Below are 14,173 nucleotides of genomic sequence, written 5' to 3' on the forward strand. Positions count from 1 at the left end.
CCAGGACCCAGGGAACCACCAGTGCTTGTTTGCAATGCAGAGTCCTGGGCCTTCGCCAGCCCGGGTTCAGGGCTCGGGGAAGGGCCCCACCGTCAGTCATCTCACTGCACCCCCCAGGCAGTGTCCCAGAGACACACCAGCGAGGCTGTTTTACAAGGTGGGGGGCACAGAGGCCCTGCCTGGGCAAAGCCTCCGACCTGAACTGGAGATAGCAAAGGGAGACGGCCCGGGCGCTCCTTCCCACTCCCCGCGGAGGACAGCGGGCTCCGGGCGCTGCACTCGGTGGGATTACATTTCCACTAAAGCCTGGTGTCCTGACCCTGACCAGGGCCCAGACCGCTGGCCCAGAAAGCCTGTGCAGGACAGGAAGCTGCTGACCCACGCATCACCCAGGGGTGACCCCTCCAGGGCCTCTCTGAGCCGGGGCCCACCCCCAACCGTGGCTCTCGGTCTCCAGTCCGTCTGTGTTCCGGGCCCAACACCCGACCCCGCACGCCACAGCAGGCCCTGCGGGTGCACTCCCGCAGCTCCCTGGCCCACCTCTGCCACGGAGTCTGAAGATAAGCGTGCCGTGGCCGGCCGCTCGCTGAGTGAGAACTGAAGAGACCGACCCCGCCTCCAGCGATGCTCAGAGCCCTGGAGACGGCGTCCCAGCTCGGAAGCTGAGGCCCAGGAGCCTCCCAGAGCCCCGCTCACCACGGGACTGCTCGATTAGGGAGCCATTTCCCCCGGCAGCTCTGCCAAGCCAGGGCGGACCGAGCTGGGCAGAAACGGAGTGGGACGGGCTCGTTTGTTTTTTTCTTTTTTTGACAGGCAGAGTGGACAGTGAGAGAGAGACAGAGAGAAAGGTCTTCCTTTGCCGTTGGTTCACCCTCCAATGGCCGCCGCGGCCCACACACTGCAGCCAGCGCACCACGCTGATTTGATGGCAGGAGCCAGGTACTTCTCCTGGTCTCCCATGGGGTGCAGGGCCCAAGCACCTGGGCCATCCTCCACTGCACTCCCTGGCCACAGCAGAGAGCTGGCCTGGAAGAGGGGCAACTGGGACAGAATCCGGCGCCCCAACCGGGACTAGAACCCGGTGTGCCTAGTGAGCCGCGGCGCCGGCCACGGGCTCGTTTAACGAGGCTGCCGGCACTGACGGGCTCACGGCTTCTAACTTCCCAACCACTCAGCTGTCCTCTGCAGAGCAGGTGCACCCCCTGCCCGCACGGGGGTCACGGCCCCAGCCCCCACAGCGCAGCACCCGAGGTCAGGACAGGCCGGAGCTGGGGACGGTCACCAGTGAGGCGGTCGCGGGGCCTGGGGAATCCCGCCTGAGCCCAGAACGCCATGCTTGTCCCCACCGTGTCCCACCACCGGAGCCACCAAGGCACCCGCAGGCCTCGATGGGACACGACGTGGCATTAGCCCTCAAGATCAATCTGCAGCAATGCACTAGGCCCTGGGTTCTTCCGTCTGAGTCTGCACCATCAGGCAGAGGCCAGTGGAGCCGCACGCCGCGCAGGGAGCCGGCAGCCTCGCTCCCTCACGTGCCAGGAGCACCTGTGTCTGCGTGGACAGGTAGTGGTGGTGCAGGAGCAGCAAGCCCTGCCCCCGGAACCGCCACCCTGGGCTCCGGCTCCCGGCCGCGCCCCCGCCGCCACTCACCGCCACGGCCTTCAGGGACTGCACGATGATCCAGTGGATCTCGTCAAACAGCTTGCTGGTCACCTCCCGGCCGCGGGTGCTCTCCAGGTACAGCCGCAGGTTGCTCACCGTCCACTTGCCCCCGTGGATGTGGTTGTAGTCCTCCTGGGGGCAGAGGGGCGGGGCTCAGGCTGCGCACCTGCGGTGTGCTCTGCTTCCTCCAGCATCTCTCCTCCAGGGCCTCTGGCTGTGGGGGACGCAGCCAGCAGCAAGGCAAGCGTGGCCCTCTACCCACAGGACCTGGGCCTCCAGGAATGCGCTTACGTGTGTATGCATGTGCGTGTGTGTATGTGCATATATGTGTGTATATGTACATAATAGGATTAGCCTATTGAGCCACGGTGCTGGCCATAAAATAAATATCTTTAAAAAAATTTAAGGGGCAGGTGTTTGGCACAGTGGTTAAGACATTGCCTGGGGGGCTGGCGCTGTGGTGCAGCAGGTTAACACCCTGGCCTGAAGCGCCGGCATCCCATATGGGCACTGGTGCTAGTCCCAGCTGCTCCTCTTCCCATCCAGCTCTCTGCTATGGCCGGGGATAGCAGTAGAAGATGGTCCAAGTCCTTGGGCCCCTGCACCGCTTAAGATGGTCCAAGTCCTTGGGCCCCTGACCGCTTAGGAGACCTGGAAGAAGCTCCTGGCTCCTGGCTTCAGATCGGTGCAGCTCCGGCCATTGCGGCCATTTGGGGAGTGAACCAGCGGATGGAAGATCTCTCTGTCTCTACCTCTCTAACTCTGCCTGTCAAATAAATAAAATAAATCTTAAAAAAAAAAAAAAAAAAAGACAAGACACAGCCTGGGGTGCCTGCATCCTGATATGAGAATTCCTGGGTTCGAGTCCTGGCTCTGCTTCCTGTTCCAGCTTGCCGCTGACGCACACCCTGGGAGGCAGCAGGTGACGGCTCAAGGAGCCGGGAGACCCAGACAGTTCCTGGCTTCTGGCTTTGGTCCAGCCCAACTCTGGCTATTGCAGGCATGTGAGGAGTGAAGTGGATACATGCTCTCGCTCTCTTTGCCTTTCAAATAAAGTATTTTCCAAGATTTATCTACTTATAAGGCAGAGTTGCAGAGGCAGGGACAAATGGCCACAACAGGCAAAGCTAGGTCAGGCTGAATCAAGGAGCTTCCTCCAGGTCTCTCATGGCGGCGGCAGGGGCCCAAACATGTAATGTGTGTTCCCAGGCACGTTAGCAGGGAGCTGGATCAGAAGCAGAGCAGCTGGGACCAGACCTGGTGCCTACATGGATGCCAGCGTCCCAGGAAGTGCTTAGCCTGCAGCCCACAATGCCAGCAAATACATTTTTAAAACGGGCATCAGCAGCTATAGTTTCAGTTCTGCAAAACGAAACAGCTCTGGAGCTGACTGGCGGTGCCACAGCCTGGAACCCGCTTAACTCCCCGAGCGCTCCCAAGTGGTTACAACGGGCACAAGTGATTCACAAAATAAGTAACAAAGAAAGGAAAATCATCCAGAAACATAACCACTGTCTTGAGAGAGCAGATACTGAGAGCAGCTAGATGTGTCCCACCCTTGGTGTGCAGGAACGTTAATTTATCAATTACCTAAACCCCTGAATCCCATCAACCGCAGACGTCTCAGCTGAAGACGCACCCTGCAGTTTCTGTCCCCTCCCTGCTGCTGAGTCTCCTCCCAGCCTGCCCACTCCTGGGCCCCGATGCAGCCCCACGGGCACTGCGCACTCCTGGCCTCGCCGCCCGCGCTGCCCGTCGGAGTTCCTGACGCCAGCACAACACCGCGGCGCCCACGTGCCGTCTTCTTCCATGGCTCTGCCATGGAAGCGTCTGCCCAAGTTCAAATGCGGGTTTCTCAGAGCCACCACTCGGACATGGCCTCGTGTGAGGTCTATGCACAGAGCCACGAGGGAGCCCAGTGCTCGCCGCGCTCTGCCGGGCCAGGTGCACAGCGCCTGTGTGCTCTCCTCCTGCGCGTCTGCACAAATGGATTCTGCTTCTCAGGGACAAACGAGAAGGGGCCTCCCAGCTTCAGCCTGACGGCCTGGGTGGGAGGCCGGGTCTCTGCCTGGCGCCGGGGTGGGCTCCTGGCGGCCACAACCACTGCTGCACTGAGGCGTCCGCTGTCACTGCCTGGCCTCCGCGGAAGCTGCTGGCTCTGTGCAGCGCCGGCCGCACGGCCAACTCGCAGCCTGCCTGACGCCCAGGGCAGCCATTCCCTCTGCTCCACCCTTCGAGGCCATGACAGCCCCGCCGCCATGGTGAGCTCGCGGGTGAGTGGCGACCCCTGTCATCTCAGGGCCCACAAGGTAAAGCCCACAGCTCCACGGGCAGACGTGAGGCCCGAGGGGTGGGTGGTCTGCCCACGTCACACAGGGAAGGACGCGGTGAGCAGGAGCCCAGCCTGGTCTGACCAAGCCCTCCCGCGGGTTCCTGGGAAACAGCCAATGTCCGTGCGGACTCTAGTCCTAGGAAGACCACAGCATCCACGTAAGCGGCTTCAAGTAGGAGAGCTTCGCCGAGAAATGAGACCTCGAGTTTTGGTTGCGACTGGATCAGGGCCCTGAGCCTGAGCTGGACCCAGCAGGCCCTGTGCGTCCTGCCCTCGCCCTGCTGCCCACGCTCCTTCCTGCCCCAGGGCCTTGGCACGCTCTGTCCCCTCACCGAGCGCCCTGCTTACGCTTCAGATCTCAGCTCAGCACCTCTGCGGAGAAGCCCTCCCGCCCGCCCGCCGGGCTGGGGCGGCCTCCGAGCCTGCTCTTCCCTGACAGCCAACAGCTCGATTTGCAACCGCACGTCCAGCAGTAACGCCGCATCACCCGACAGTCGCCTTCCCCCGTGAGACAGGGAACCAGGGAGCTCACGGCCCCCGCTGCACCCTCAGCACTCGGAACGGGGGCAACCCACAGGGCGCTCAGCGGGCACCGGCTGAACCGATGGACGATGGAGCCGGAGTCGCGGCGCAGGCGCAGGGGCTCGGGTGCAGTGGGCTAAGCTGCCACCTGAGACGCTGGCGCCCCACATCAGGGTGCAGATTCGAGTCCCGGTGCTCTGCTTCTGACCCGGGGCAGTGGCTGATGGCCCAATTATCTAGGCCCTGTCCTTGCTACCCACAGGGAGACGTGGATGGAATCCAGGCTCCTGGCCTTGGCCTGGCCCAGCCCCGGCTGTCACAGGCACTCAGGGAGTTAATCAGCACGCTCTCTGTAACTCTGCCGTCCAAGTGAGTAAAACGTTCCCTGTTCATAAAGGAGTCGTCGAGTCTTCCCGCGACGCTCCGAGGTATACGCGGTCCCCGGGCTCTGCTGGCTCCACGACGGTGTGAGTGAGGCACGCCCAGCGCTGCGGATTCTGACCTTTCTCCCGGCGAGGGCCATGCGGCACAGGCTCCCCCGTGACGCCGGGAGGTGGCGCTGCCGAGCCAGGATGCGCACTGGGTCCCTGTCTTCCACTCAGGCTATTTTCAACTCAGGGTGGGTTCGGGGACTCTCATCTCCTTTCACAAATGGGGAAACTGAGGCTTGGGAGGCACGTCGACTCGCCCAAGGTCACAGAACCAGAAGGGTGGGCTTGACCCCGAGCCTTCTTTCTCCAAGTGCCCCCAACCCCCGCCGCAGGCTGGCACCCACCTCAGAGGCCCCAGCACAGCCACCCTTGAAGCCCGGAGCCTCCCGTCAGTGCCAGGGCCTCGGGTCAGGATGCACCTCGGACTCCCGCCCCGCCCGCTGTCCTCTCCCAAAACAGGGAAAGGCAGAAGCCCGCCAGGGCAGTCTGGCGCCCCACCACGTGGACGCACTCACCCCGTGTTTCTGAATGGCCACGTTGGTGAGGTGCACAAACATGTTGTCCAGCTCGCTGGTGCTCGGGGTGTACCTGACCGTGCAGAACCGGCAGAAGCCCAGCTTGTACCTAGGCGGAACCGGGGCGACCGAACTGTGAGAAGCATCAGAGACTCTCTCCTCCTCTACCAGGCGGGGCTTCCTGCTGAACTCTTGTAAAGACCTTCTCGCTGAGGACCCGAGCTGTGGCCCAGCAGGTTAAGCTGCTGCCCACACTACTGGCCTCTCATACGGGCGCCGGTTCGAGTCCAGCTGCTCCACTTCTGATCCAGCTCTCTGCTAATGCACCTGGGAAAGCAGTGGAAGGTCCCCAGGGCTGGGGCCCCTGCACCCTCGTGGGAGACCCAGATGGAGCTCCAGGCTCCTGGCTTCAGCTTGGCCCAGCCCTGGCTGTTGCAGCCACTCTGGGAGTGAATCAGCGGCTGAAAGACCCCCCCACCCCGTAACTCTGCCTTTCAAACAAGTAAACGAATCTTTAAAAGAACAGAAAAGGACAACACCCGGTTGCTCACATGCAAGACTCCCGCCAGCACCCGGTTAGCCGCTCCTGTCTTAGGGCCAGCCACGCCAGGCCCCGCGCAGACGCGGTGCCAGCGCCCCCCACAGCGGTGCCAGCGCCCCGGGGCTCTTACATGTAACAGCGCAGCGGGCGGTACGTGGACACCAGAACGTACAAGCGCAGGTCGAACTTCCTCCCGCCGATCAGCAACGGGTTGTTAATGTACAGGGAGATCACGTAGGCCTCCTTGGTAGACTGCGACACAAACCTAGACACGTGGGGGCAGGGCAGGGTTAGACGGCAGACGACGCGGCGCCAACGGCACGGCCCCGAGGGAACGGTGCTAAACGGGACTGCGCTAAGATGACAATTCCCTGCCCTACAGAAGACACTGGTAGGGGAGTGAAGAGACAGGGAGGAAACACCTCCCGGAGACAGAAGCCACGAGGCGCTCCTGACCCAGAGAACGCACACAGCCCCACAGTGAAAAACAGCCGACACAACAGAAAATGGGCCAAAGAATCAACCGAGACTCAGCGAGGACGAGACGGGGACGGCGGGCAGGCAGCCAGGGGGCCTGCCCTCTGGACGGCACCGGGCACCCTGCACACCTGCCGGGCGGCCCGAAGCCACGCCGCCGCCACCGCCGAGCTCGCCCTCACTGCCTTGCGCGGATGAACAGCACGTGAGCCACTCGGGAAGACAAGCTGGTGGGCTCCTACCAAACCAGCCCCGGTCTCACCACTCCTCACTGCTCACCAAGGAGAGGAGGAGTTACGTCTGCAAATCTGCACACGGACGGCAGCGGTCCCTGCTTGGCCGTCAGGAGGGGAACGGCTCGATAAACCGTGTACCCAGAGGGTGCATACTACTCAGAAATAAAATGAACTGAGCTGATAAACCACGTGGAAACATCGACGTAGAGGACTTACATGCAGAAAACATTAAACAGGGGCCGGCGCTGTGGCCTAGTGAGCTAAGCCGCCACCTGCAGTGCCAGCAGCACACATCAGAAAATCGGCTGAGTCCCAGCTGCTCCACTTCTGATCCAGCTCCCTACTAATGCCCCCGGCAAGGAAGACGGCCCAAGTGCTTGGCCCCGGCCACCCCGTGGGAGGCCTGGGTGGAGCGCCTGGCTCCTGGCTTCAGCCTGGCCCAGCACTGGCCATTGCAGCCATCTGGGGAGTGAACCAGTGGGTACAAAATCTCTCTTAATCTCTCTCTCTCTGTCACATGCCCCTTCAAATAAATAAATAAATCTTTAAAAAAAAAAACCTCCTATGTGTGTCGCTAGGGGAAACAAGTCGATCTGAAAAGGCTGCATCCAGTAAGATGCCAACATTCTGGAAAAGGCAAAACCACGGATCTAGCGAGAGGATCCACTGCTTCCCGAGAGACGGGGACAGAAGGGGTGAACACGCAGAGCACAGGGACTTCCAGGGCAGCGAGACGCCTGCGTGGCACTGTGACAGCTGACACGCCTCACCGCACGTCCGTGCAGACCCACAGTGACCCTGATGCACACTGAGACGCCTGCTCTGCGTGGCACTGTGACAGCTGACACGCCTCACCGCACGTCCGTGCAGACCCACAGTGACCCTGATGCACACTGAGGCGCCTGCTCTGCGTGGCACTGTGACAGTGGACACGCCTCACCGCACGTCCATGCAGACCCACGGTGACCCTGATGCACACTGAGACGCCTGCTCTGCGTGGCACTGTGACAGCCGACACGTGTCACCGCACGTCCATGCAGACCCACGGCGACCCCGATGCACACTGAGATGCCTGCTCTGCGTGGCACTGTGACAGCCGACACGCCTCACCGCACGTCCGTGCAGACCCACAGTGACCCTGATGCACACTGAGACGCCTGCTCTGCGTGGCACTGTGACAGCGGACACGCGTCACCGCACGTCCGTGCAGACCCACAGTGACCCTGATGCACACTGAGGCGCCTGCTCTGCGTGGCACTGTGACAGTGGACACGCCTCACCGCACGTCTGTGCAGACCCACAGTGACCCCAATGTACACTGAGACGCCTGCTCTGTGTGGCACTGTGACAGCCGACATGCGTCACCGCACATCCGTGCAGACCCACAGTGACCCCGACGCACACTGAGGCGCCTGCTCTGCGTGGCACTGTGACAGCTAACATGCCTCACCGCACGTCCGTTCAGACCCACAGTGACCCTGATGCACACTGAGACGCCTGCTCTGCGTGGCACTGTGACAGCCGACACGCCTCACTGCACGTCCGTGCAGACCCACGGCGACCCCGATGTACACTGAGGCGCCTGCTCTGCGTGGCACTGCGACAGCCGACACGCCTCACCGCACGTCCGTGCAGACCCACGGCGACCCCGATGCACACTGAGGCAGGTCCACTGTTTCTGTGAGCCGGCCAGACTGGCGGGGACGGTGTAGTGGGGGGGGCCGGCAGGAGGCGGGGTGGCCCTGCACATCTGTTCCCTTGTGCAATGAACCCAAAGCTGCACTAAGACACTGGATGAAGTTGACGAAGGTTAAAACCTGCATTCAGTTGATGGGTCACAAGCTCCCCGCTCTCACAAGACTGTAAAAACATGAGATCCACTGAGCTGGTACCGGTCAGACTGGGGAGGAACGGGGGGGGGGGGGCAGGAGGGACACTCCCCCCCAGGGGACAGCACACAGCCGCAGGACAGGCCCTGGGAGCCCATCTGGGGAGCTGGCCCTCGGCCTGACGCATCAGGGAGCTGGAAAGTGAACTAGTCTAAGCTTCCTACGCTGACAGGCGTCCCCGCCGTGGGCCCCGCACGAGTCCCGTCCCCGGCAGAAGGATCGGCCTGAGTTACTTCTGAGCAGCCAAGGGCACCTCATACGCTCCTGACCCGACTGGTGCCCTGGCCCACGATCCCGCCGGCGTGGGTGTGCCTGGCTGGCACTCCCCCCTCCAAGCGCTGCGCACGGTTAGCGCACTTCCTCCCCACCACTGCCCCGTGACGGTGACGCTCCTACCGTCCCCGGCTCGCTCGGATCAGACCCAGGAGCCCAGGCCGAGTCCAGGCCCTGAAGCCCAGGCTCCCCGCCTCGGACCCAGAGTGGCCTGCCCCACGCTGCCTGCGGCTCGCCGCAGGGGCGTCCGCGGTGCTGCTGGGCAGGCCAGCCTCTGGCCCTGAGAGCGAGCCCGGGCGGGCGCGAGCCAGGCGGCCGCGGGCGCACTCACGAGGACGTCTTGCTGTCGCGGGACCACTTCTTGATCTGCGAGAGCTTGTTGATGAGGAAGATGCCCCTGCCCTGTGCTTTCCCGCACGGCTTCATGATCCACGTGCTGGATGGGCTCTTCCGGAACTCCTCCACAAACAGGCTGTAGTCTGCAGGCAGCATGTAGGTGACCGGCACAAAGTCTGCAAGGCAAGACGCCCAGCGCTGCGGAGGGCCGGACCAGGACAGCCAGATCTGCAGTCGGCACCCAGGTCCAGCCAGCGATGCCTGCCCAGGACGGACACGCGCAGGAGGGACACAGGCAGGAGGGACACGCGCAGGAGGGACACGCGCAGGAGGGACACGCGCAGAGGGACACGTGCAGGACGGACAAGCACAGGACACACACAGGAGGGACACGCGCAGGACACACACAGGACATGCGCAGGATGGACACGCACAGAGGGACACACGCAGGATGGACACGCACAGAAGGTCATGCACAGGAGGGACACACACAGGAGGACACGTGCAGGATGGACACGCACAGGACAGACACGCACAGGAGGCACACGCACAGAGGGACACACATAGGACAGACAAGCACAGGACACACACACAGGAGGGACACGCGCAGGACACACACAGGACATGCACAGGATGGATGCGCACAGAGGGACACACGCAGGATGGACACGCACAGGACAGACACGCACAGGAGGCACACGCGGAGGGACACACTGGAGGGACACACACAGGACACGCGCAGAACGGACACGCATAAGACACACACAGGAGGGACACACACAGGAGGGACACGCACAGGAGGGACACACACAGGACTGACATGCACAGGAGGACACGCACAGGACGGACACGCGCAGGAGGGACACACACAGGAGGGACACGCACAGGAGGGACATGCACAGGACACGCGCAGGACGGACACGCACAGGAGGACACGCACAGGACACACACAGGAGGGACACACACAGGACAGACACGCACAGGAGGGACACACACAGGAGGACACGCACAGGAGGACACGCACAGGAGGACACGCACAGGACACGCACAGGAGGACACGCACAGGGGGAACACGCACAGGAGGACACACCCAGCAGGAACACAGTCTATGCGCGTCCTGTGCACAGGGCGAGGCCCTCAGCTCTGTTGCTCACGGCCACCTCACGCTCCTCATGGAGCAGAAGAGGAAACTGAGGCCCGGAGTGTGTGTCCAGGACTCCGCACAGGCAAGGGGCCCCAGAGGAGGCAGCCGTCCTCCCCGAGCGTGGCCAGCCATGCGGGTGCCCACAGGGCCATGGCAGGGTGTGGCCTCCCAAAAGCCCCTCTGGCTCATGCTAAGGGTACACCCAGGAGCTCACAGAAACTTGGACACAAAATGTGAACCAAACAGGGGATACCAAAACCCAGACACGGCCCCCACCGAGGCTGTGTGCCCCGCAGTGAGAACCTCAGCCGTCCACGGAGGCCGCGAGACCGCGAGGCCACGGGCAGGTACCAACCCAGGTAGAGGTATTTCCCGTTGTCATCTTTCTCGGCCAGCGGACTCCCTTCTTTCTCCAGTTCCTTCCTGTATCTCTTGATGTTCTTCACCATCAAGTCCTTCCGGGTCAGCTCGTAGTGGTTTGGGAAGTGGTTGACGATCTGATCATCCGCAAGCCGGTATCCGGTCTCCACGCTGAACACGTTCCGGATGGTCTGCACACTCATCCTGGGGGGCACAGCCGGGCACAGGCCTGAGGCTCAGCGTCCACATCCCACCCAGCTCCATGCCCACGGAGTGGACGCCTGGCCGCAGGGGCACACACTGCACAGCCAGGAGCTAGCAGCGACCTCAGCTGTCCCCGGGCAGGAGCGCCCTGAGCAGGCGTCTCACGCGTGGCTGAGAACGCGGACAGGCGACAGCTCCGGTGAGCAGTCACACTGGCAGGTGGTGGCCTTGACGGTTGGTAACACCGAGCTAGGGGCTGTCCCCTCCCAAACTCACATGGAAATTATTTTTTAAAAACACTCATTTACGTATTTATTTGAAAGGCCATGTTATAGAGACAAGAGGGGGAAGCAGAGAGAGAGGTCTTCCATCTGCTTGTTCATTTCCCCAAATAGCCAGAAAGGCCAGGGCTGGGCCAGCCCGACGCCAGGAGCCTGGAACTCCCGCCAGGTGCCCTACGTGGGTGGCAGGGGCCCCAGTGCTTGGCTACAGTCTGCTGCTTTTCCAGATGCATCAGCAGGGAGCTGGACTGGAAACGCCACGGCCGGGACGCGGAACAGCGCTCACAGGGGATGCCGGCATGGCGGGCGGTGGCTCTGGCCCCGCACATGGAAATCTGATCACTGTCAGGAGACAGCAGGGGGACTGGGTGGGTGCTGGGGGATCATCAGGGCTCTGCCCTCTGGATAGATTCAGCCATTCATGTGACTGCCGGGCTAACAGGCTCTCTCGGGCGTGGGACGCCGTTGAGCCACTTTGCCAGGCCTCTCAGGGGCTTTGTCCGTCGCCAGCACACCCTGTGCTGCCTCAGGAGTGGCAGCCAGACGTCTACCACGGCATGTAGCCCCCGGCCTTGCAGCTGAGAGCCAAGACAGTCCTCTTCCCAACTCAACGGGGGCGGGGAACACCCAGCCACGGGCCGTGTAAGGCCCTGCCAAGGCAACAGGGCAGGGCCCAGAATCCAGTCCATCTATAGCAGGCTTATTTTTGAGCTGATAGCTCCGTATGCTCCATGAATGTGTCGTAAGTACCCAATGGCCCTCGACAGAACGTTCCCCAGCCCTGCTTTATAGCCTACCCAGGGGCAGGTGTCTGGCCTAGCAGTTAAGCTGCCAGCTAAGATGCCCACATCCCTTGAGGCCAGCGTTGTGGCTAACAGGTTAAGCCACCACATGGGATGCTAGCATCCCACCTGGGTGCCAGTTCGAGACCTAGCGGCTCCAATTCCAACCCAGCTCCCTGCTAACGCGCCTGGGAAAGCCACAGCTCAAGAGCCTGGGCCCTAGCACCATGTGGGAGATCGGGAAGAAACTCCTGCCTCTGGCTTCAGTCTGGCCCAGCCTCAGCCACTGTGGCCATTTAAAGGATGAGCCAGTGGATGGAAAACCTCTCTCTTTCTCTCTCTCTTCCTTTGTGTAACCCGGCCTTCTGCATATCTTCTAAAAAAAGAAAACGACTAAGAATGAAGGCTGTACCCCACCTCACAGTGCCTGGGTTTGAGCCCTGGCTCCATCCTGACCCCAGCTTCCGGCTGAAGTGCACCCTGGGAGGCCACAGGTGATGGCTCACGTACCGGGTCCCGGCCACCCACGTGGGAGACCTGGAGTTCCCAGGTGCTGGCTTTGACCTGGCTCAGCTCCGGCTGTTGCAGGAACTTAGAGAGTAAACCAGCAGATGAGGGCTCTCTCTCACTTGCACGCCACGTGATATCTGCACCCAGATTTGGCAGGTCAGGGGCCCTGAGTCAGCTCTGCATAACCTTAGAGAACCCACTAGGGACAACAACCTTGAAAGACACAGGGGTTCCTTCTAATCCTCAGGGAAAGCCACGGTCTCCCTGCCACCCTCCCGGCCCCACCAACCCCACAGGGGGCCGGGGAGGAGCTTGTAGGGACAGGCCAGCAGCCCCACAGGACTCAGAGCCATGGGACAAGGCAGCTGTCTCATGGCTTCTCCCGCCAGGGCCCCTGGTCCCCCCGACCCCGGACCCCACAGCCCCAACCTAAAGAGGAGCCTACAGCACCCAAAGATTCCTTCTGGCTGCACGGTCATTGGAACAAGGGAACCCACACGCACCGGGCAAGTCGCCTACGTGAGCACCTCGGGCCGACAACCATTCTACTGGATCGCCTGGATTTGTGACGAAGAGCAGGGCCGGGGTCGGCTGAGCCTGCTCCCGCTCCACGCGTCCCTGACTGAGGCCGCAGGGCAGCCGGTGGGGGGTCTGAGAAGGCCGCGTCACACGCCCAGCACCTCGGCGGGCCCACACGTGGCCACGGTGGCACGAGTCTCAATGTGGCCACCTTCTGCTCTCTGGGCTGTGCCCCAAATTTCACATGCTGGAAACCTCCTGCCCAGCGCAGCAATGCTGACCTTTGACCTGCCCTCCGAACGGTCCCGTTCTCTCAGGGGTCAGTGGGTTCCTGGGGAAGCTCTGCGTAGCGCCCTTGCTCTCTTGCTGAGTGAAGTCCTTGGCCACGTCACGACGCCAGGGTGAAGGCCCGCACCAGACGCCAGCACAGCGCCCTTGGAATTCCCAGCTTTCAGAGCCACGAGCCAGGATAACCCTCTTTCGGAATCCCCAGCCTCAGTCCCGCTGTAACACCTCCCGTGGCAGCTCAGGGCCCCCGTGGGTTTCCAGTGGAGGCAGTGGAAGCTGCTAGAACCTGAGGCCACGCCTGCCGTGCACCACCCTATCGTATTCCCCGAGGGAGAGCGCAGGGCCCCACAACCCACGAGAAGGGGCCACGCCCTCACCACATGGTGAGCCGGGGTGTGGACTCTGGCACGAACCCGCCTCCCATCTGGGCTCCTAACCCCTGGACGCACCCCATCTGCAAAGGACGCGCTAGGGCTCACCAGAGTGTGCACATGCCTGCAGCACGTGTGTTAGGAGAGGGCGTGTGTGTGCTGGCAGGTGCTAAGAGGGTGTGTGTGTGTGTGTGCCTGCAGGTATGTGTGTAAGGAGAGGATTCGCCTGTGCCTACAGGTGTGTGTTTCAGCAGAGGGCATGCGTGTGTGTGTGTGTGCGCCTGCAGGTGTGTGTGTAAGGAGAGGATTCGCCTGTGCCTACAGGTGTGTGTTTCAGCAGAGGGCATGCCTGTGTGTGTGTGTGCCTGCAGGTGTGTGTGTAAGGAGAGGATTCACCTGTGCCTACAGGTGTGTGTTTCAACAGAGAGCATGCGTGTGTGTGTGTGTACCTGCAGGTGTGTGGTGTGTGTAGAACAGTGTGTGTGTGTGTGTGTGTGTGT

At 62.1% G+C, this 14,173-nt stretch overlaps 1 protein-coding gene across 5 annotated transcripts in view; it reads right to left on the bottom strand.

Moving 5' to 3' along the window:
• The window catches only part of TTLL1 (TTL family tubulin polyglutamylase complex subunit L1), a 33,805-nt gene that overhangs the window by 13,731 nt on the left and 5,901 nt on the right, over positions 1-14,173 (bottom strand). For all 5 annotated transcript variants that reach the window (XM_070053005.1, XM_070053008.1, XM_070053004.1 and 2 more), the window contains exons 4-8: positions 10,714-10,922; positions 9,210-9,390; positions 6,134-6,268; positions 5,463-5,571; positions 1,651-1,794 (exon numbers count right to left, since the gene is read on the bottom strand). In XM_070053005.1, coding sequence (XP_069909106.1) covers positions 1,651-1,794; positions 5,463-5,571; positions 6,134-6,268; positions 9,210-9,390; positions 10,714-10,922 — 778 coding nt within the window. The remainder of the gene's footprint in view (positions 1-1,650; positions 1,795-5,462; positions 5,572-6,133; positions 6,269-9,209; positions 9,391-10,713; positions 10,923-14,173) is intronic.

Source organism: Oryctolagus cuniculus, chromosome 11 (assembly GCF_964237555.1).
Source record: "Oryctolagus cuniculus chromosome 11, mOryCun1.1, whole genome shotgun sequence".
NCBI lineage: Eukaryota > Metazoa > Chordata > Mammalia > Lagomorpha > Leporidae > Oryctolagus > Oryctolagus cuniculus.